This window comes from Larimichthys crocea, chromosome XV (genome assembly GCF_000972845.2).
Source record: "Larimichthys crocea isolate SSNF chromosome XV, L_crocea_2.0, whole genome shotgun sequence".
In the NCBI taxonomy this organism is placed as follows: Eukaryota; Metazoa; Chordata; class Actinopteri; family Sciaenidae; genus Larimichthys; species Larimichthys crocea.
The window spans coordinates 10,976,546-10,996,788 of NC_040025.1; the positions used below are offsets into that span (position 1 = coordinate 10,976,546).

General features: G+C 40.8%; 1 protein-coding gene across 2 annotated transcripts; it reads left to right on the plus strand.

The window, feature by feature from the left end:
- Positions 1–1,908: 1,908 nt before the first annotated feature.
- c1qtnf12 (C1q and TNF related 12) lies at positions 1,909–18,968 on the plus strand. Of its 2 annotated transcripts, none has more exons than XM_019273773.2 (8): positions 1,909–3,200; positions 12,568–12,672; positions 12,796–12,907; positions 13,093–13,277; positions 14,260–14,368; positions 15,130–15,223; positions 16,918–16,996; positions 17,082–18,968. In XM_019273773.2, exons 1-8 carry the CDS (start codon positions 3,036–3,038, stop codon positions 17,178–17,180), a joined length of 948 nt encoding a protein of 315 aa, XP_019129318.1. In that variant the 5' UTR covers positions 1,909–3,035; the 3' UTR covers positions 17,181–18,968. The 2 variants fall into 2 exon arrangements, with proteins under 2 accessions (XP_019129318.1, XP_010741263.2); XM_010742961.3 differs by having other exon boundaries at positions 1,911–3,218.
- Positions 18,969–20,243: the final 1,275 nt, after the last annotated feature.

Here is a 20,243-nt window from a genome sequence, read left to right on the forward strand (position 1 = left end):
ATATTATTTATGGCCTGCTTAGATACTGTATGGCTAGATTTTTTGGATGACATAATGAAGCATTTGGACCTTTAAGGACATAACTGCTGCTGTTATAATTCTGTAGATGTGACATATACATGTCAAGTCAAGTCAGCTTTATTGTCAATGCTGCTATATGTAACAGGACATACAGAGTATTGACATTCCCTCTTATCCCAAACAGGATGAACATGAAATATAAAAAATAAGTAAAATATATATATATAAAATAAAGATATATGTATATGTGTATTAAATATAAGTATGGTAATATGGCAGTATAGACAGTATTTACAGTAGTTACAGTATACATGTACAATCAAAATGAAATATGTATTTATGTCTATTGCAACACCTGAACAGCAAGTGTTGTAATATAAAATACTTTTACAGCAGCCACTCTCACATGAAATAGTCATGGCAGGTGTTTCTAATGATACTAATTAAGGTTCGACCTTGTTTAGTATCATTGGTAACACCTGTATTTACTCCACTACTACTACTATATTTCAGGTTTGTCAGCTAAAATCAATAAAAGAGATAAATTGTTGGCTAAAAGCAATGAATAACTTGTTGAAGCAATCAATAAGTTACTAAATAGTAAAGTAGACTAAAAGTAATGGATATGTGCTTAGGGTAATGAATAAGCGGTCTAAATATTTATTTTTTATTAAGTAATGAACAAGTGATTTAAATAGTTATCTTAAAATGATGGATAAGTGGTTTAAATAGATAGCTAAAGTAATGGATAAATGGCTATACCTGTTTTTATTATTATTATTATTATTATTATTATTATTATTATTATCAGAATCAGAAATACTTTAATAATCCCAGGGGGGAATTGTTTTTGTTACAATACTTCAGGTATACAAACAAACAAAAACAACATGTTAAACAAGTAATCGTATATTAAGATCAATATATAAATATATATAAATATATAATATGTATAAAAGATCAAATATACAGTTAAATAATGTGCAACAACTGCAAAAAGTGATTGACAGTGTTTGTGTCAGATTACAACCAATTATATTATTATAATTATTATAACACTAATTAAAATTAATTTTATTTTTCAGGCAAAATTACCCATCATCCTGTTTCTTCAGTGAGCTTGACGCTGTTGGCTGCTGCTGCGTTGTCATACACACGTCCCAGTGGATTCAGGAAGTGGGGTGGCACCAGTGTGGAGCCATACTGGAAAGGTAAGTGGTGAGTCTCTTTGTACATCAGGCTGCTGCCTCTGGGTGGCACTGTGCTAAAGGCAGTAACATCAAGTAGAAGAGTTGAGCAGTCTATAAATGTAAGTTGTGAAGTTGTAGACACTCATGAGATAACATGTTATTTATCCTAATAAGAGCATGAGAGCGCTCAGACAAACGAGCTGATTGTAGGAATACCCAGACCGACAATTTGTTCACATGTTGTTTATTGAAACCGGCAATTTGCACCACTTGAAATATAAGTATTACTTCATTTTTTATTTTTTAATAGAGCATCCAGAATATCAACACAGAATAAAACAAACAGCCTCACTCTACTCAGTCGGGATTCTTTGGCAGGTTTTCAAGCAGCAGATTACACAAGATAATGCCTTAAGGTCATTAAAAAAAAGAGCATTTCTATGTCTTGCTTCAATCTAAACACAAGGCTTTGGTAGAGTAGGCTAATATTGAGCCAAAATGACAGACACTCTCAGACAGATACACAACTTTATACACATCACTCGCACACAACTTGTCTTGCCAAAGAACCTCTTCAAGCTCGAGCATTTCATCTATGAGATAAAACAGAGCTGAATAAGCCAGTGAGGTTGCCAATAGAGGCAAGGGAGAGGAGAAACAGCAAGAGGGAGAGAGAGAGAGAGGGAGAGGGAGTGGGAGAGGGGGAGAAAGAGAAGCGGGAGGGAGAAAGGGTGATGATAAAACTCCACTGTGAGTCCTCCTGTAAGCTCAGTCAGAGCAAAAGAGCAACTGAGAGCAGAGGAACAGCAACGGAGCAGACAGAAAGGGACCTACACCACGCCACAAGTCTCTGCTCTCTGACGTGAAACCTGCACGTGGTCTTGTCTTGGACTTGGTGATTTGTTGGGAAGTTTAGCGGGGAGCACCTGAGTTGTGTCAAGACGGAGACGGAGAAGAGCACGCTGCTACCTGTGTGTGTGTGAGTGGGTGTGTGTGAATGTGTGTGTGTGTGTGATAGAGGGTGAGGCTCTGGTTTATACTTCAAGGAGACGACAAAGATCAAACCTGGACCTCATCCATCTCCTGTTGGGCTGCATCCCCTGCCGGTGCGACAGAAACACTGAACTCCATCTCTTGATGAAAGCCCAACTTTTGTGGATCTTGCAGCTTTTCCAGCCACAACACAACTTTGCTGGAGACTGGATCCACTGCCCAGTGTGAGAAACAGCAGGAGAGAGAGAGAGAGAGAGTGGGGGGAAAAAAAGGGAATATTGCCATCCATCTCTAGCCCACCCTCAGCTTTGGGACGCCCCTCCTCTCTGCCTCTTCTTTTGCCCCCTGTACCCCCCTCTCCTCCTCCTCCTCCTCCTCCTCCACCTCCTCCTCTTCCTCCTCTACACCTCACCCCCCAACAGAGCAGAAAGCGTGAAAAATCTCACTAATGGGTTTATTTGCTGTCAGATCTGCGCCGATCTGTCATTCCCTTGGACCATTCTGCTTGACACATTTCATAGTTGAGTAAGCCTACTGGCTTTCTGGCTAGAGTTAACAGTGCCCCTGCAAAACGTTGCGCTGGCTGAGAGCTCATCAAGAGGGGAGCAACGGCGGCAGCAGTCAGTCTGACAGTCTCTTGGACAGGGAGTCCCTGAAGCTGCATTCCTCTGGTCTCCCTCTCCCCCCGCTGGGACTTTTTTGCATTTGCGAGCTCTGTGGTGCATCTTCAGCTTCTATCCAATCACGCACCAATCACCGGTCCTCCACGGCTCCAAGATTTCAGGTTGTTTCTGCAGAGACTGCTGGTGCTGATTGAAGAACGGTGTGAAGATGTGGTGTGGGGCTGGGCCTCTGGCCGTGGTGGCTGTGGTGGTGTTTTGGACTCAGTGTGTCCTTCTGGATGGGGTTGATGCCAAGAAGGAGAGAAAGAGGCCAAAGGAGGCCACACCACAACACACAGAGGCCTTCAATGCTACTCTCTCCAACAGCGAAGAGGTCGGTGGCAGCGTCAAGGTAGTGACTAAAACTCTATATGTATTTTTTTTTTTATTGTATATCATCTATGAGCTATTTACTTATGATGATGTTGGAAAAGAATAGAGCAACCTGCAGATATGTGAGATATGTGCAGGTTTCTTGTCAGCACAGGCAGTAATGCAGAGCAAATACATCGTGGCAGAGGTAAAAGCTAAGGCAGGACAGGTGTGCCCTTCTAGGTCAAGCCTGAGACAGTGAGACGGACCGAAATGTGTGAAACGCTAAATGGATGACTTCCGGAGGTATGCCAGGAATGTGGACATCTAAAGGCTGATCAATGCATCAATTAGCGCGCGCTGCGGGCGTCTGCCACCAATTTTTTTTCCAGAAAGCATGTGAACGAATAATGTTTAATGTCTCAGGCAGACGGAGATAAGGTGTTTATAAATGTCTCATCGCGGCAGAGGGAAGATATAAACACAATAACTGAAGAATAAAACATTTAGAGTTTGTGTTAGCTGGAGTTGTTACTATGACAACAAGTGAGAAAAAAAAATCTGTAACTGAAGACCGATGTTGTTTTCATTAGAAACGTACTCCTCGACCAAAACTGCATTACAGTGGTGCAATTCCATTTTCAGGAGCAACAGTTGGCCCTTGACTCTGTTATTTATTGGTTTATTGCTGGTGTTGCATATTTGCGAGGGTTTTCCAACAGGCTATTTGTTTTGCTTTCAGCCCACCCATTATGTTGGCATTCTCATATAACTCTCACTGCCCTATATACCAGCCTTCTAGCTCCTAACAGCAGCCAGTCACTGGAATCCTAACCGTAACTTTCAAACCAAGCAGTGAGGTCTCTTTGTATCTTTAAGAACACATTGTAGGTGGCTGTGGCCTGGCGGTGTTTATTTGACTTGGTTTGCCCTGTAAAAGCAGAGGCTATGAAGGATGACCTTGTGTCAACCCTCAAGCCTGCAGAAGATTGCACCCCACTGGGATTTCACTCCTCTGTCTTGTCCCGCAGGGAGCCGGGTGTCTTCACAAACACTAATTCCCCCCAGAGGTTCCCTTATAGGCCCACTGCCATGATGTAACTCCTGGGAAAGTTAGGTGGGCAGATATTTAAAGACCTATGGCGATGTTGTTCCCAGCCCATTGATTCTGTCATTCACAGGCCTAGACTGACTCCGCTGTGTCTGGGACATCCGATAGGGGCGGTGCGGCCCCGAAAACTGGGGCAGCATGCCGTGTAAGCCCCTCACAAAGCCCCATAGAAAGGGTCCTGAAAGAGAACACCTCGGTGAGGATTAGCCCCCTGTGCCTCCCTCTCTAACATTCTTTTCATCTCATCTCCCACAATCAGAGGGTAATGACATAATCACTCTTAAGACGCACTGTTATGCCAGATAGTGTCTTTGCCAAACATTGTCACCTCTGATGAGAACCTGAGCTTCAAGCTTGACATCTGTGGAAGTGGTTGTACTCAAGGTCGTGTTTGTTAGTGCCACCCTATCCAGGTTTCTGTTCAGGAAAAGAAAAAAGAAAAAATGGCATGCCACACACCACGAAAAGCGGTTTTCTTTTCTTGTGTAGTTTGTAAGTTTATCCTATTAGGAGATCTGTTAGGTCCCAGAGAAAACAACATGTCCGTTAGAGCTGTCTTGGCAAGAAATTTGTGTTCTCAAACAAGCCAAACATTTACACTCCACATTTACATGTTTTTCCCTTGTGCCCAGTGGAAACAGTGGAAACAGTTCTTATGATGGCATTCGTTTTCTATCTGACCAATCCCGTGTGTGGGCTGTTGGCAGCGTGTAGTCGCACACTGCATTCCTCGGGAGATTTTCCATTTGAAAGTGATCACAATAGTGAGGTGTGGAGTTGTGCTTGTGAGTGGAATTTTTGTTTTTAATGAGATGATAACTGAAGTGCATTTCAAACAACTGTGAATCATCACGTTTGTACAATTTCAGAGCGAAATGTCAAAGGTGCGTGTATGTAAGTCTTATTGCTCTCCACTCCGTGAAGATGAGAGGAATCTGTCATTGTTGAGAGCAGTGAGGGATCTGTGATGGCTGTAATTGAGGGAGTCAAGTCAAACATCACGCCTGGCGTGTTGAGTAATGGCTGGGTTTAGCCCGAGGCGAGGGTTTTTGTTTCCTCTCTCTCATCCCCAGTGATGATTAATGCAGCAGTGTGTGGGACCTTTTTGGATCAACCTACACATGAGAGACAAGCCCGAGTCCCACAGGAAACATCGCCACTGTGAGAGCACTCACCTTTCATACGCTACTGATGGTGTGAACTACCTACGGTCTGTGTTGCATGATAGCAAACTCTGCCTCCAACTTGTCAGACGACTAAAAAGGTTACTTAACCGAAAGAAGACTGCGGAGAAAAAAAAAGAAACAAATAATAAGCAGCCCTTTTGTCTGAATCTTAAATCCGCGAGTAAAATAAACCACACAGTGTCATGTTTTCACCACACAGACATGGATATTTGGATTTTGTTTCATTTATAATAGCTTTAGATTGATGCCAGATTTATAGAAAATCCCTTATTCTTGCCTGATTCTTATCATGTGCGGGTCATGTTTCTGAAACCATGATTTCAGAATTATTGCTACACTTAACAGCACATTGGTCAAGTGTGGCTTCAAGTACAACTAACTGCTGACAAGTCAATGTAAGATGATCATTTTGTTTTGTTACTGACAATGGGAGGATGATATTTCAGATTCCCTTCAAATACATATCATGTGCATAAAATCACAATGATACATGTTGACACTGTTAAATGTTTGGTGTTTCAATTTCCTGTGCTGCAAATAGTTCATATAAAAGATGACATATACCAAAGTAGTACTTTCTTTTGAATAGCCACAGCCAGGAGATGCTTAGCTTAGCTTAGCGTAAAGACTGGAAACAGAGGGAAACTGCTAGCCTGGATCGACCCGGAGGTAACAAAATCACGTGTTCTAAACATGCTGGTTTTATACTTTGGTTTTGGTGCTGGTAGATGCAAGCTAGGCTATCTGTGTGGTGCTGGACTCATATTTGCTGTACAACTATGAGCATGGTATCAATCTTCTCATCTAACTCTTGGCAAGAAAGTGAATAAATGGTTTTCCCCAAACGTCTAACTATTCCTTTCCCAATAACATTTCAAAATTGTTTTCTGGCATCAATCATATGTTGTTTTCAAACTGTACATGATGTACAACAGTTTCAGTTAATACCCTGCACCCCAGTTTGTGTCACCACCTATCATATTTCTCCAACTATTCTCAACATAACACAGGTAAATTAAAAACATCATAAAAGTAAGGAAAGAAAACTTTACCATTTGCAATGTGTACTTATGTAACATAATGCAGAGCCACAAATGAATCATATAAAAAGGAGGAGGATTTAATGACTTCTCACCTGAAATGTTCTGCCTACAGTCAAACCATAGGGCGAAAACCTGTTTACCTGAGATGGATCAGGATCACTGGTGCTTTTCAACAGCTCATTTTACCTACCACAGGGAAAATGAGCACTCACTCCGATTTCAAAGCTATAATTCGTACACAAAACAGATGTGACACAGCGCTCAAGGTTTCTTTCAGCTTTTTCATATCAAGAGGAAGCCAAGATCGTCTCTGGTGATTTCTTAAGCATAAACACAAATTTATTCACTTTCTCTCACACATAATAAATGCATACACACACATTGTTGGGACAACAGTGAAGTTAAAATCAGGCCACATTATAAAAAGCATGTTCAGCTATATCATTATATAATAACTGTGTTTCATTTACTCTTCAAAATGAAATGGTGTTGCTTCAACATTTGCTGAACTAATAGCAGCATCCTCATAGTGTGATAGAGTAATTATGTTTTGCACACGGTGCTTGCCAATTGAGTAATAACACAGTGAGAGGAGAACAGAGTCAACATTGCATGCCTAACTGTATTTAGCTCTTTGGCGATAAATCCTCAAGGCAATCTGTGTCTGTGAAGTGCAGCGGTGGGGAACACGGGTGGATGCATGACGACTAGGACGCACGCAGGTTACCAGGATCCCCTCGTCCCACACAGCCTGGGGATCCCTGCCTCCCGGGGTGGGATCGGCCCAGTGTTAGGCCCCGTCCATCCATGCATGGATGACTGCACAGGGAGCAGTACAGGGATGTAAAAACAAGGGATTATAGAAGCCTCTTCATCATCCTGTCCAACCTTAAACCTGCGTGTGCAACATTTTTTTTTTATCAGCTGCAAAAAGTTTCATGTCGTCTAGGGTGTATGGACAGGTAGAAAGACAGATAACACGTAAATGAAAACAAGATAAGTTCAACTGTACAGAAGAATTCAGGAGCTGCCTGCGATGGAGTAGAGTTTCAGTATCTGGTTGCAGCCCCAGAGACGTGTTTTAACAGTTGTGTTTGTGTTTTTGGTGGCATGCTGCCCCAGGGAAATATTTTCCCATTTTATTGCTTCAAATAAATTCAACCTAATTTTCCCCAAACTACATGACAAACACACTTAAAGCAGTGCACATAGAAGCATTATTCATGTAGACCCAAATCATTCTTTTCTGGGTAACACAATCCAGTGAGGCTTCTGTGAATGATCAGAAATGATTACAACTGATTCACTAATTGATCCAAAAACTCCAAACTCCACTGTGCTGTAGGTTAATAAAACAAAGTTCACTTTTATTGTGCGCCATGGGTACTTGGCACAATCCATGGTGGATAGTAACTAGGTATATTGACTCAAATAACTGTACTTATGGTATTTGCATTTCCATTTTATGTTACTTTGACTCTTTAACTGGGCTAATAAAGTACTTTAAAAAAGTACTACTTACTTTAATTGACAGGTTCAGGTATGCATATATTAGGTACTTTTACTATAGTTAGAAAATACAATGTATTGTTAAAGATTAAAACAATGTTCCCAGCCTCCCGGCTTGTAAAAAGGTTGTCTCTAGTTGGTACCCCTTGAAATGTTTCAGACGTCTATGAGTTGTTAGTGGTTCCTCTGAAGACATTTCCTCTCTAAATCTCTCAGAAGGCTTCATTTTAATTGCCTGTTTCAAGGCCAAAAGAGGTAAAATTATACAATATTTCACAACAAAGCACAAATTAGAGAGAACTCCAAAGAAATGATACAAATTTGTGCGGCAGAACTTTGTTATTTCTTTTCTCTGCCCTATTAATCAACTCACAAACCCTCAGATTTATCATGTGACCCTTTGGCGGGGGCTGACCCCCAAATTGGAAACCACTGGACTAGCATAACATTATATAAAGAAGTTAAAGATATAGTGAGACAAGTTTATTCACTTTGTGGTGTAGAGAATATAGATACCACTCTGACATATGCCCAGTTAATATAAAGCTATTAGCTTAGCATGAAGACTGTACACGGGAGGAAACACGGCTCCGTCCAAACCAAACAATCTCCCTGCCAGCACCTTTAAAGCTTGCTGATTAACACGTTGTATCTCGTTTGTTTAATCTGCGCAAAGAAGAAGTGAAAAAATCACAGCTTTACAGGGATTTATGTGCTGGACTATTTCTTGGCAGAGCACGGTAACTTCCTGGAGTCTCCGCTGGTTGCCTGACAAATGCTCTGAGGGTTTTGTAAACTGTTGGACAGAGCCAGGCTAGCTGTCTCCCCCCGCTTCCAGTCTTTGTGCTAAGCTAAGCTAATGGGGCTGCTGGTGTCTTTGCCAGAAAGGCACATTGCCCAAAAAGTATTCCTTTAAATCTAACTCCCTCTTGCCCACCTACAACGATGTAATACCTCTTACACAGTGATGCCTCCATGGTAACAATCTAAAAAAAAGTCATACTGTATATTTTAATACATTAGTCAGAGCAAGTATTTTTACTTTTATACTTAATAAACATCGCCATCTTGGCACTTTTATTTACAAGGGTGTGAATACTTCTTCCAAACTCTGGACACAATGTCTCCCATTCTTCTGAGCCTCGGTGATGTGTCATGATTTAGAGCCCCATCAATGAGGATAAACACTGTCTGGAAGATTTAAAGTTTCTTACCTTTAGACAGAATACCTGACACATTCTCTCGGTCTGTGCTGGAAAGGCGTGCGCTCACACCTGCTGACAGACGAGGCCACTTTGAGGCACTCACACATCAGCGATGATCAAAGCCAGAGCCCTGGTGTTCTTCATCAACTCTCAAGACTGATACCTGGATCCGCTCCCTCCCCACTTTGTTCACGAGTTGTACGTGCTGATACAGAGCTATGCCAGGGAATCCATAGTTTACTTTACGCCACAGTCAATAGAGGCGAGTGAGAGATTGAACGCCTCTGACAGGTTTCTCTGTGCCATCAAGCAATATGGTTTTCATGTCTGCATGTGTGCAGTCTTTGATGTTCAGAGTCGAGACAGAGACTCACCTGCATACAATGAATCAGATTTTCTTTTTTTTTTTTTGTCAAGTTTGTGTGAGCCGTCCCAGCTGTCACAAAGTGTACGCTATGCTCCGACAGTGCAGATGCGTAAAATAAAAACACAATCTGTTTAATGGAAAGAGTTGAGCATTCCCTAAGCTGATTATTTATACAGTGATTTCCTTGTCATTTTTTTTAAACTCAGAAATGAAGGTAATAATTAACTTGGTCGTAGCCTTTCTTCCCTGAGCACAGAAAATCCTTGAGGGCAACGTTTTAATGGCTTAATTACAATAGCGTGTGTTAAAGAGGATAACAAGTATGGCTGATTTCCTGGCAATGATATGCTGTCTTTTTTTATTATGTAGGGAATGGCTAAGATGTGTAATTAAGTCACATGTGTGGGCCAACTTGCGCTGTTTAATATCTGTAGAAAAGCAATACAATGATCTATGACACCGATATATAAACACAAGAAGAAATGTGAAGCTCTGACATTTTTTGGAATTAGCATCTCATAATTGGGTGGGTGTCTTTTTATAAATCGTGCCGAGCTGTCGAAGAGTGTCTGAGGTGATGATTCACAGTTTTTACAACCAATTCCAGTGGAAATATACTCAGAGTGCCACAGGCAGGGAATACTAGTGCCATCCCAGCACCACCTCAACCCCCCCCTGTCATCAACATGTTAATATTTGTTCAAGCTTACACAAGTGGTATGTTAAGGAATAGTTTGGAAAATTGAATGTCTGTATTGTTAAACACCTAACAGCTGGTTAGATTAGCTTAGCATAAATACTAGAAACAGCTAACCAGTCTCTGTCCAAAGGTCTTTATGTCTTTATTTCAAGCTAAGCTACCCGACTGCTGGCTGTAGCCTCATATAGAATGGACAGATATGTCACGATTAGTCGATTAATCAATTGGTTTTCCACTATTAACTATTTTAATAATCAATAAATCTCTAAGAAAAGACTACTGCGGACGTCACCTCTTTTGGGGAAACAGCGTTCAACATTTTTCCACAATTTTCCAACATTTTGTGGACCAAACAACTAATCGATTAATCGAGAAAATGTTCGACAGATGAATTGATCATGAAAAGAACCGTTAGTTGTAGTTTTCTATTTGAGCCCTTGGAAAGAAAGCGCATAAAACTTAAACTAGCTTTTAACAGCATCTAGCCACTAAATAAGTCACATATTTCCACCCGGAAGTGGTGGAGACCAAAACGTAGCAAAAACTAGGAGAATATTGGACTTGCTGTGTATTTGTCAGGTGGCCAGAAACACAAATCAGAATGACAATGTTGCTCCGGAACTGCTGGATGTGTAAATAAGCAACTGTTTAAAACCAGTTATTGCAAGTTCAAGTATTTCCCAAATTGTCAAAAGTGTTCCTATAAATCTTACCAAGCTGGTATGTTAATGACTATGAATTATTGACATGGCAAAGAGAAAAGCAGTTTATCCAACAGGCTCCCAGTCTTATGGAAACAGAATTGTGTAAAAGTATTCTTGTCTTGACCAAATCAGTCTTCCTTTTATCTGGTTCCAAGCCTCAAAATCACAACAAAAACACAGAGCGGTTCAACATGCAGCCGGCACAGCGCCTGTTAAGTTGTTTATTTTGTCTGCTGTCAGAAAGAAGAGAAAGTCACAGAGAGACAGAGAGAGAGAGACTGCTGCAGATCCCACATATAAAAAACAATTTTTATTCCAGTGTAGTGAAAAGACAAAAAAGAAGTTACTTTGTTGCGGTGGAAGTAGAGGCAAGTCTTTGACAGCGAAGAAAGGGGCATGTTGGTTTTGCAGATAAGTGATCCGTGTCTCGCTGCCAAACCTAAACAAATTCCATTTCAGGCAGCTCACCTCGATGGCTCGTCTTTATCTCCTCTTCTATCTCAACTCGGGGTGCATGCATGGCATTTTGGGGAAGGGTTAGAGTAAGATTCTGTAATTGGAATTCACATTTTAACGAAATGAAAACACGTCAGCTGTAACGTAGAAATGTTGCTTCTCTGAGCGCCTTCCTTATCTCCCCAGCAGATCCCAGTCTCCTATACAGTCATTTATCATAAATGAGTTCCCTCAGATAAGAAGATCGAGCATACACACGATTAAGAAACAGTCTTGAATCATAACTCACCCTGTGCACATGTTGTATATACATTTGTTATCTTGTTTGTTAAATTTTCCATCATTACGCTACCCAAACAAGCAGGATTAATAAAAGAAAATAGTAGTATGTCTTCGAGACGAGGCAGAAAGTGTTGGCCGTTTTGACATGTTGTTATAAACTACAGTAACTGAGGTCTGCAATCCACAGAATTTACATCACACATACACAGGGAGACTCATTTTTCAGCGCAGCGCTCATGGAAATTTTCATGCGCTGAAAATATTCGCTCGACAAGGTTTGTTTACATTCATCAGAGTCTATTGGGCAAATACGAACCGACGTGGCACCTGAGTGAATTATACGGACTGAAAAAAATAAGCACAAGGTGAAGTGTTCTGAGGAGAATGGTGCCTAAACTTAGACGGCGAATTGAAAAGGCTCTTCAAGGGTGGGCAAAAGAAACAGGTTTCCCTATGTGACCTTCCTTGGTGTCTGGCACCATTTAATTGTATCTTAGGGCAAGATTTTCCAGCGATGGTTTAAAAGGAAGAAATAATGACTCATTTTTTTTAAGCTTTCTTTGCATTATGTGCTATAATGGTGCAAAATAAATTTAAAAATAAAATATATGTTTAATCTGGTAAACAGCAGTATTTTTAAGGCTGAATGAGAGCACAGTAAAGTTTAGAGAAAAGTCTGAGTCTGTTCCTTGTTATTGAGTCTCGCTTTCCTACAGTGGACAAGCATTTTACCCATATTTATATCACTGTATTGTGCAATTTGTACATTGAAATGAGCTATTATCATATCGGTTAATGCTCATTTTGGTGTCGTTTCTGCTGAAGGTTCCTGACAACCAGAGAGTGGATCCACTGGGATCATGGATGGACTTTGTCAAAAGACCCGTTGGCAACTTCCCTGGAAAGTGTCGCAAGCGCAAACGACCCCTGGTAAAGCCAGTAGATGGACTGTGTGGCTGCCACGCTAATAAGTCAATAAGACAAACTCGAGTAATGATTTTAAGATCAAGTTTGATGCATGACGATGTTTTGTATGTCTGTCCTCCTCCACAGCCCGGCCCACCTGGTCCTCCAGGTCCTCCTGGCCCACAGGGACCTCCTGGCTCTCCTGGGGCTGAAGTTACCCAGGAAGTTCTTCTCCAGGAGTTCAAAGAGATGATTAAAGGTAGAAACATGTCGGTTTTTCCAGCAAAGATACATTTCAGCTCTCCTTTAGGTAACGAGGTGGTTCTGTCAGACATTTTGCAGAGATAAGCTACAAATATCTGCTAATTTTTTTGGTATTTCACATTATGATGAAAGAATAGTCTGAATCATTCTGCACTGTAAACCTGCATGCATTTCTATCAGAGGCTACAGAGAGGAGAGCAGCAGCATTGGACAGACAAACCAGCCCCAGCCAGCTACCTACAGCTCTCCTCACCCTGGAGGGGATGACCTCCTACCGACGAATAGAAGAGGCTTTCCACTGCAAGCTCAAGGGACCCGTGGTGGTCGACAAGAAGACTCTGGTGGAGCTCCAAAACTTTCAGACAGTATGTTTGTTTGAAACCAAGTAAATGTTTATGAACTGGTTCAGCTTCACTCTTCCACTGTGCATGGCTGAAAAAGAAAGGTTTTGGCTAATCCTCCTCTGCATGGTTACATGCTTTGTTTCTGATCCATTTGCTTCTCTGTCTTAACTATGTTTGAAAGAACGAGTGTTTGGTAATCATCGCTTAGTTTGCATGTGGGGGAATTATGAGAGGATCATCCCCTCACTGGTAACTGGCACTGGCAAAGCATGCACTGCCACTCGGAGACTCAGACTGGCTCTTTGGACAAAAATATCTACTTTTTTAATTCTACACATCACTCTCTGGGCGGCATACAAAAGGCACTCTGTCTCCGAGTTGGAATAAAGTGTGGGGAGGACAGAAATAGACACTGTTTGAAACGGCATGCTGTAGTGGAAGAACTATGCCTTGTTGGGATGGGCTAACAAGGCTGGAGGAGGGAGGATTAAGCTTCGCCTAACTATTTAACATGCTAACACAGCACTGTTGTAGAACGGGCGTGTTACTATGGCTTTGGAATGGATATTTTGCATGTTTTTGCAGAATCAGAAATTAGAGAGAAAGACAATGAAGGCGGGCACAAGAGGGCAGAGGATTAAAGTGGAGACAGAATCAGTCATACACGAAAGTGTGAAGTGAAATTTGTCCATACGTCTTCCCCAGAAATGTATTTTTATAAACTTTGTGACATAGTGACAACTCACAGGGCTAACTGGTAAACTGTAGTTGGCCATCCCCCCTTGCTATTTAACAAATTTGCGTTTTACGTCAAGTTCCCCAAAGCAACGGCAAATCAACATCAGATTTATTTCACCATATGGTCATCAAGCTTGAGCAAGACACCTGAATACCTGCCTACAGCTTTTGACCACCCAGAAAAAGGGGGTGTAAGAGAGGATCAATGTATTATTACTCTAAAGTGTAAAAAAAATATAAATTAAATGTTTTTTTGTGCTTTCAGCCACCAGCTAAAGGAGCCTTCCTCAGAGGGACAGGAATGGACCAGTCTACTGGGAGATTTACAGCTCCCATCACAGGGATCTACCAGTTCTCTGCAAACGTCCACATTGGTAAATCACACTAACTTCTTAAATGTTGTATTACAGTACATATATCAAAGCCTTAGGAGTCTTAATCAGTCTTAATCGAGAACTGTCCTGATTCTGCTTAATCCTTAATTAATGAACGTTCAAGCACCACCGCCTCTTCGTTCGCGTCAATCATTTTTCCAAACATTGTGTCCATGATTTTAAAACAGAGGCAGACAAAAGCACGCTTCTCTTTTCTAGAAGACGATCTTCGACTCTTGCTACCATCAGTTGTAGCCAGCTAACTTCAGCTTCGTGAGTCGGTTGAAAACACCGCCTTAGAATGTCAAACCTATAAAAGAAGTCTGTAAAAAAGATTAACTGGAGTTGCTGGAGTGTAAATGTTGCCAAATCCAAGAAAAGGACAGGACAGAACCACTGCATTCACACAGAGGGGAAATATTACAGAGTGGATGTTCTAGTTGTGTTAACAGAGTTTCTTTTAAAAAAAGCTGAAAACCCACAAAGTAGCGCAGTAGTAGGAGGTAAGGTTATCACCGTAGGACGCAAAGGAACAACGTTTAATCCGTTCCTTACACTTTTGCTCATGTTTCTGGTTTGGAAAGTCTAACAAAGATCCACCTCCATCTGAACTTCTCATAAAGAGTTCTACAGCCGCATGTAAACAGCTACAGGATGTGGAGAAATCCAAAGCTCGACAGACCTGCTGTGTCGGGATATGGCGGATATGCATTTGTGAGGCAGTATCTTCATTTGATTGTGAACATTTTGCCTCCTTGCAGACCACAATGAGGTGAAGAGGAGCAAGAGTCAGCTCAAGGCCAGGGATAACGTCCGGGTGCTGATCTGCATCGAATCACTGTGCCACAGATACACGTAGGTATTCGGTACCATAGAGTGCATTTAAACTTGTACTTGAGTATGCCGGTTTGAAGTCTTAACCATGGTTTTGATCATCTGTGTTAATTTTGTCTTGACTAAACATCGCAGCCACAATTTGGCCTTAAACAAAAAAACAAACTTATCCTGGTTCCTGAAACCAGGATGTGGTGTTTACATGCGTAACACATACGGTAAGTGACTCTCCAAAAACGTGATCAGACCCCGGATACAAGCGCTCGTGTAAACACACTCATTGTTAGATTTGCTGGAGAGCCTGAATCCAAATCACCCTATCTAACATTCTTTGTTACCTCAATAGATTGTATCCATGTGGTTCTGATTTGTTATGGCTCTAACACATGCTGGTCAGTTATACTACCTATAACCAGTAGAAGTTAATCAAAGTGAACCAGAGGAGTCAGAAAAAGAAAAAAAAAAACACACTTTGCATTCGTGACATTCTTGTTTTGATAAATTGTTTACTTTCCCCGTGTAACAGGGATATTTTATTAGTGTTTAACGCTACCTTAACTTTCGCCTGAATTTATGAGCTGTTAAAGGTTTTGTCTGTTACACTTTGTGTGGAACCAGTGTGGCATTTCCTGTATAAAAGCAGAGCAGGTCTTTAAAGGAAATGTCCTCTCACTTAGAGCCCTCGTCCCTGTCGCCTAACTAATCTTTATAGACTCACCTTTGACACTTCAGGCAGCCTGTTATATTCAGCAGCACAGCAGTGAAATGTCCTTGTTTGGGATATGGGAGACAGATAATGAAGTATCTAATACAGTGCTACCAGATCCAGTTGGGAACAGTTCTTTCCAATAATTCAAAATTTCTATTTACATAAAGAATGAAATAAATTGTTCCCTAAAGTCTCTCCCGGACTGTGCAGAGCTCCACAGCCTCCCTTCTTGCTTGGTACAATGTGGGGAACATATAAATAATACTATTATGATGGGTTACCTAACCCAAAAGAGTCCTTGGCTCTTGCTTTTTCGAGCCAAAGCCTCAGCCAGTCTCGCCCTCCCACACATGAAAATGCAGAGAATGTGAAATGAGGCTCATTGTGATGGCAGTTGGAGTGAAGACAAACATGATTGATTTGCCATAAAAATGTAGCATTTTCCACTTAACAGGAGCCAGTGCTCTTGCTCTGTGGTTTAAATCCTGCAGTGATGTTACAACCATCTCCACAGAAAGCACTGAGTTGTTAAAGAGATAGTTTGACATTTCAGAAGGGAGGAAAAAAAATATTAATATACCACTGCAATGCACATGGTTAACTTAGCTTAGCATAAAGACTGGAAACAGTTCAATGAAAGAAAGCAAAGCAGAAATATTTCACATATTTATGGGTCATTATGTGGCAAACTATTAAGAGCTGAAGTGAAACAGCAACGTCCGGGTTCCGATACAGAAGTATGAGAATCTCAATTAAAATCCCACTGACATTTTTAATAAGGCAAATAACCACAAACTCTGTGCTGGTTGGCAGGTTTTGTTAGTTTTAGGCTTTAACTGACTCCCCCTGTTTCCTGTCTTTGAACAAACAGATATATCTCTAATAATGAGCGCACTTCTTGAAACTCTCCCTTTTAAAACAAGGCATTTTGCATTTGGTTCACTTTAGCAGGATCTTAAAAAATGCAAATTTTGACCTGAATTACTTTTTTTAAATATGATTGCAGGTCACTGGAGATGATTGTTGGATTAGAAAGTAACAGCAAGATCTTCACTGTCAGCGTTCATGGGTTGCTGGAGCTCCAGGTGAGCAGCACACTGAGAAACACACACAAATAAATCTGTATTTGTGCAATCTTTCTGCATCACTCTTCTATGTTTTCCTCCGCAGGCCGGGCAGTACACCTCCATATTTGTGGATAACGCAGCAGGCGCTTCCATTACAATACAGAACGGCTCCGATTTTATGGGCATGCTGCTCGGTGTATAACCTCACACATGAACAGGGCATCATCCAAGCCATCCACTGCTGCCATATATGTTTGTTTTTTTCTTCTTCTTCTTCTTCTTCTTCAATGGACTGCTTATGAACACCACCACACACTACCAAACCACACGGGGGAGGGTTTGAAGGAAGGAGGTGAGGCTGACATTGACTCGACTGCTTGTCGGATGGTGAAAGGACAGTGTGAAGAACTCAAGGACTGAGTTTGTTTTTCACAGTGCGCTGCCACTTCCCCCGAGGAACTTGGATGCCCGTCGCTTCACCAATAAAATAACCTGAAAATAAAGCAGTGAATACGTCAGTATATATTTTTTCATGGATGTTGAAGACCTTTGCGGTAAACCAAATATCAATGTTTTTAAACGTTCTCTGGGTAGATGTTGGAAGAGCTAGGGATCATAAAACAGTTGTGCGTTTAATGTATACTGACATGTTTATATTTTTTTGATCTAATATGTACACACTCAAGAACTATAGTTATTTTTTACCATGGATTAAATCTCACATTTATATATGTTATATGGTACATAGACTGTGAGTACACTGGACAATGGAAATGCTCAATAGACAGAATATGGCCTCACAAGATCTTAGAAAAGTGACGTCCCACATTATGTAATTACATGTTGTGTAACTTAACTATTACTGCATTTTTGTATTTTTTTTTTAAGCCTTGCATGGCGCTCGGTCCACCACTTTGTGTTCAGACCGAAATATCGCCACAACTATTTGATGGATTGCCATGATATTTTGCACAGACGTTCATGGCCCCAAGAGATTGAATCCTACTGAATTTAGTGATCCACTAACTTTTCCTCTTGCCTCACCATGAGGTTGACAGTTTTTTTTAAGTGAAATATATCACAACAGCTATCGCCCGTAAAATTTGGTTCCCACAAGAAGAACTATAACCAACGTTGGCATGTTAACACGCAAGATGGTATTATACCTGCTAAACATCAGCATGTTGGCATTTAGCTCAAGGAATCATTCTGCTTAAGTAGCATAGTTTCATAGATTCCTATGGCGTATTCACATTACGACAGAAAAACAAGGGCTCTCATCGCTGTTCCACATTGTTCAGCACGGTGTTTACCACTCCGTGTAACTCCCATTGTTGCCGCGCTACATGGCACCACCTTAGCTTGATATGATGGAGGACAATTTGCTCTTGCGCAGTTCTGGAAAAATTCAAAGACTTTGTTTTCTCAGCCTTTCAGTTCAAGCGGTGGTCAGCAGTGATTGGCGGAGCTTGGGTCAAAGCTCAACAAATTTGAACTTTTGGAGCACCCCGGCTCCGTTCAGTGCACCACAGACCTCCGTTATTGTGTATTCGGAGTGTTGCAATGGCTGCGTGTGGATGAGACGAGTGCATTAACTGTTTTTCCCGCAGTAACGTGAATACGCCTTTACTCTACTTTAAAAATCGGTGTACACCTTTTGACTGTAAGAGAGCGGTAAAGGATATTTGGGTCTTTTTTTTGTGTGTGTGTGTCATCATGTATCATCTGTTTTTGTTTTTACTGTATTTTATTCTTTTTCTCGACATATAGATGTTTGTAATTTATCATAACTGATTCACCAGTAACTTTGGAAAGCATTGAAATATGATATGGTATTTATGTTTGAGGAATTGTATGAATCACGTGTTGATTTACACTCTCATGGACTGTTGAAACCACAGATTATTGCAAGAATAAAATTATATCTTTTTGTTATTTTTTATTACCCATACTATGCTGTAATTTGAAATTAAACTTTTTAAAAATGTAAGCGATGCTCGTTCGTTCATAAACAAGTTATCATCACCAGCTCAGGGGAGGGAAATAATAAATTCCTGTCAGACTTTCCTTCTTCTTTCTTTTTTCCCCCCCTTTCTGTTATCTCTATATTTATTTATGAAAACATCATCTGGAGTTAATCAAAACTTAACTTTTCTCTGAGGCATCATTTGAATTGTAAAATACCCAAAATACCTCAAATACCTTTGCAAAACACTGGCAGACTGCCAAGTAAACTCATGGCTGCAGTTACCTACCTGTAAAATATTACTAAAACATCTTGTTATTTGAAATGAGACACTCGTCTGCGTGTCATTCAGGATCACGTGTCCGAAATCTAATGGCTCTTACCTTTCATCCACGCTGGTTTTCATGCATTTTATATTCCTCAAGTTTCCACTTTAATTAAAAGCCGAATAGCTGTTGTCCATCACAACAGTAAACGGGACTTTATTGCTTCTCCTCTGAGATTATTAGAAAATCTTAATAATATCACTATATTGTTTCTTGGGTGGTCCCACGAGGCACTAATAAGACGGTCTCGGACTTTATTGCACAAATGCTTGTCCGGCCAGTAAAATGAGCTCGTTAGCATCATTGCATGAATGCTTTATAATAGAGGCTTCTCATGGAAGCATTGCTGAGATGCCAAGTGTCACATACTGTACCCAAGGAACCAACCACAAGAACGTTGCACCCATGTGCTATTTCAGCCACCTACTGTAGCACACATTTTCAGACAGGAGTGGGCCGCTTGCTGCAAAAGCATGCCCAAAATTTGGAAAACAAACATTACATAATTACTATTTTTTATTTATTTATTTATTTCTACTGCCCAACATTTTTAGGTACCAGTTAATATGTGTTCTTATTTCCCCACAGTTTAATTTTCACATAAACTACCAGTCAGGAGAAGTGCTTTGAAAATGACAAATGAAAATAAAGATGTTGAAAATAGCTCAGCCAGTATTTATACTTTATATTAGGTGAGTTCACTTTCCTTTTTTTTTCTTCATATGCTGAAGTCTTTCAACATGTTTAACAGTGCAGAGTTGACAGACGATATACGTTTACATAATATTTGCCCTTTTCATTGCTCAAGGAGCAAGAGAATAACACACACTTGTGAGTTTTGATTGTCTTATGTTTTTTTTTTTTCTTCAAAATGTGTTTAATGACAGCTATGTGAGCATGCCGTAACGCATTCGCTGCCCTGCAGTGGAACATGGAGCCTGCCAAAGTGGTTGCGAAACCACCCTGCGCCACG

Bases quoted from the DNA above. Each gene is read 5' to 3' on its own strand.
- c1qtnf12 (XM_010742961.3), top strand. From the start codon at position 3,036: ATGTGGTGTGGGGCTGGGCCTCTGGCCGTGGTGGCTGTGGTGGTGTTT. The intron at 3,219-12,567 runs GTAGTGACTAAA...TTTCTGCTGAAG, and splicing joins AGGTCGGTGGCAGCGTCAAG to GTTCCTGACAACCAGAGAGT. The intron at 13,278-14,259 runs GTATGTTTGTTT...TTGTGCTTTCAG, and splicing joins AGCTCCAAAACTTTCAGACA to CCACCAGCTAAAGGAGCCTT.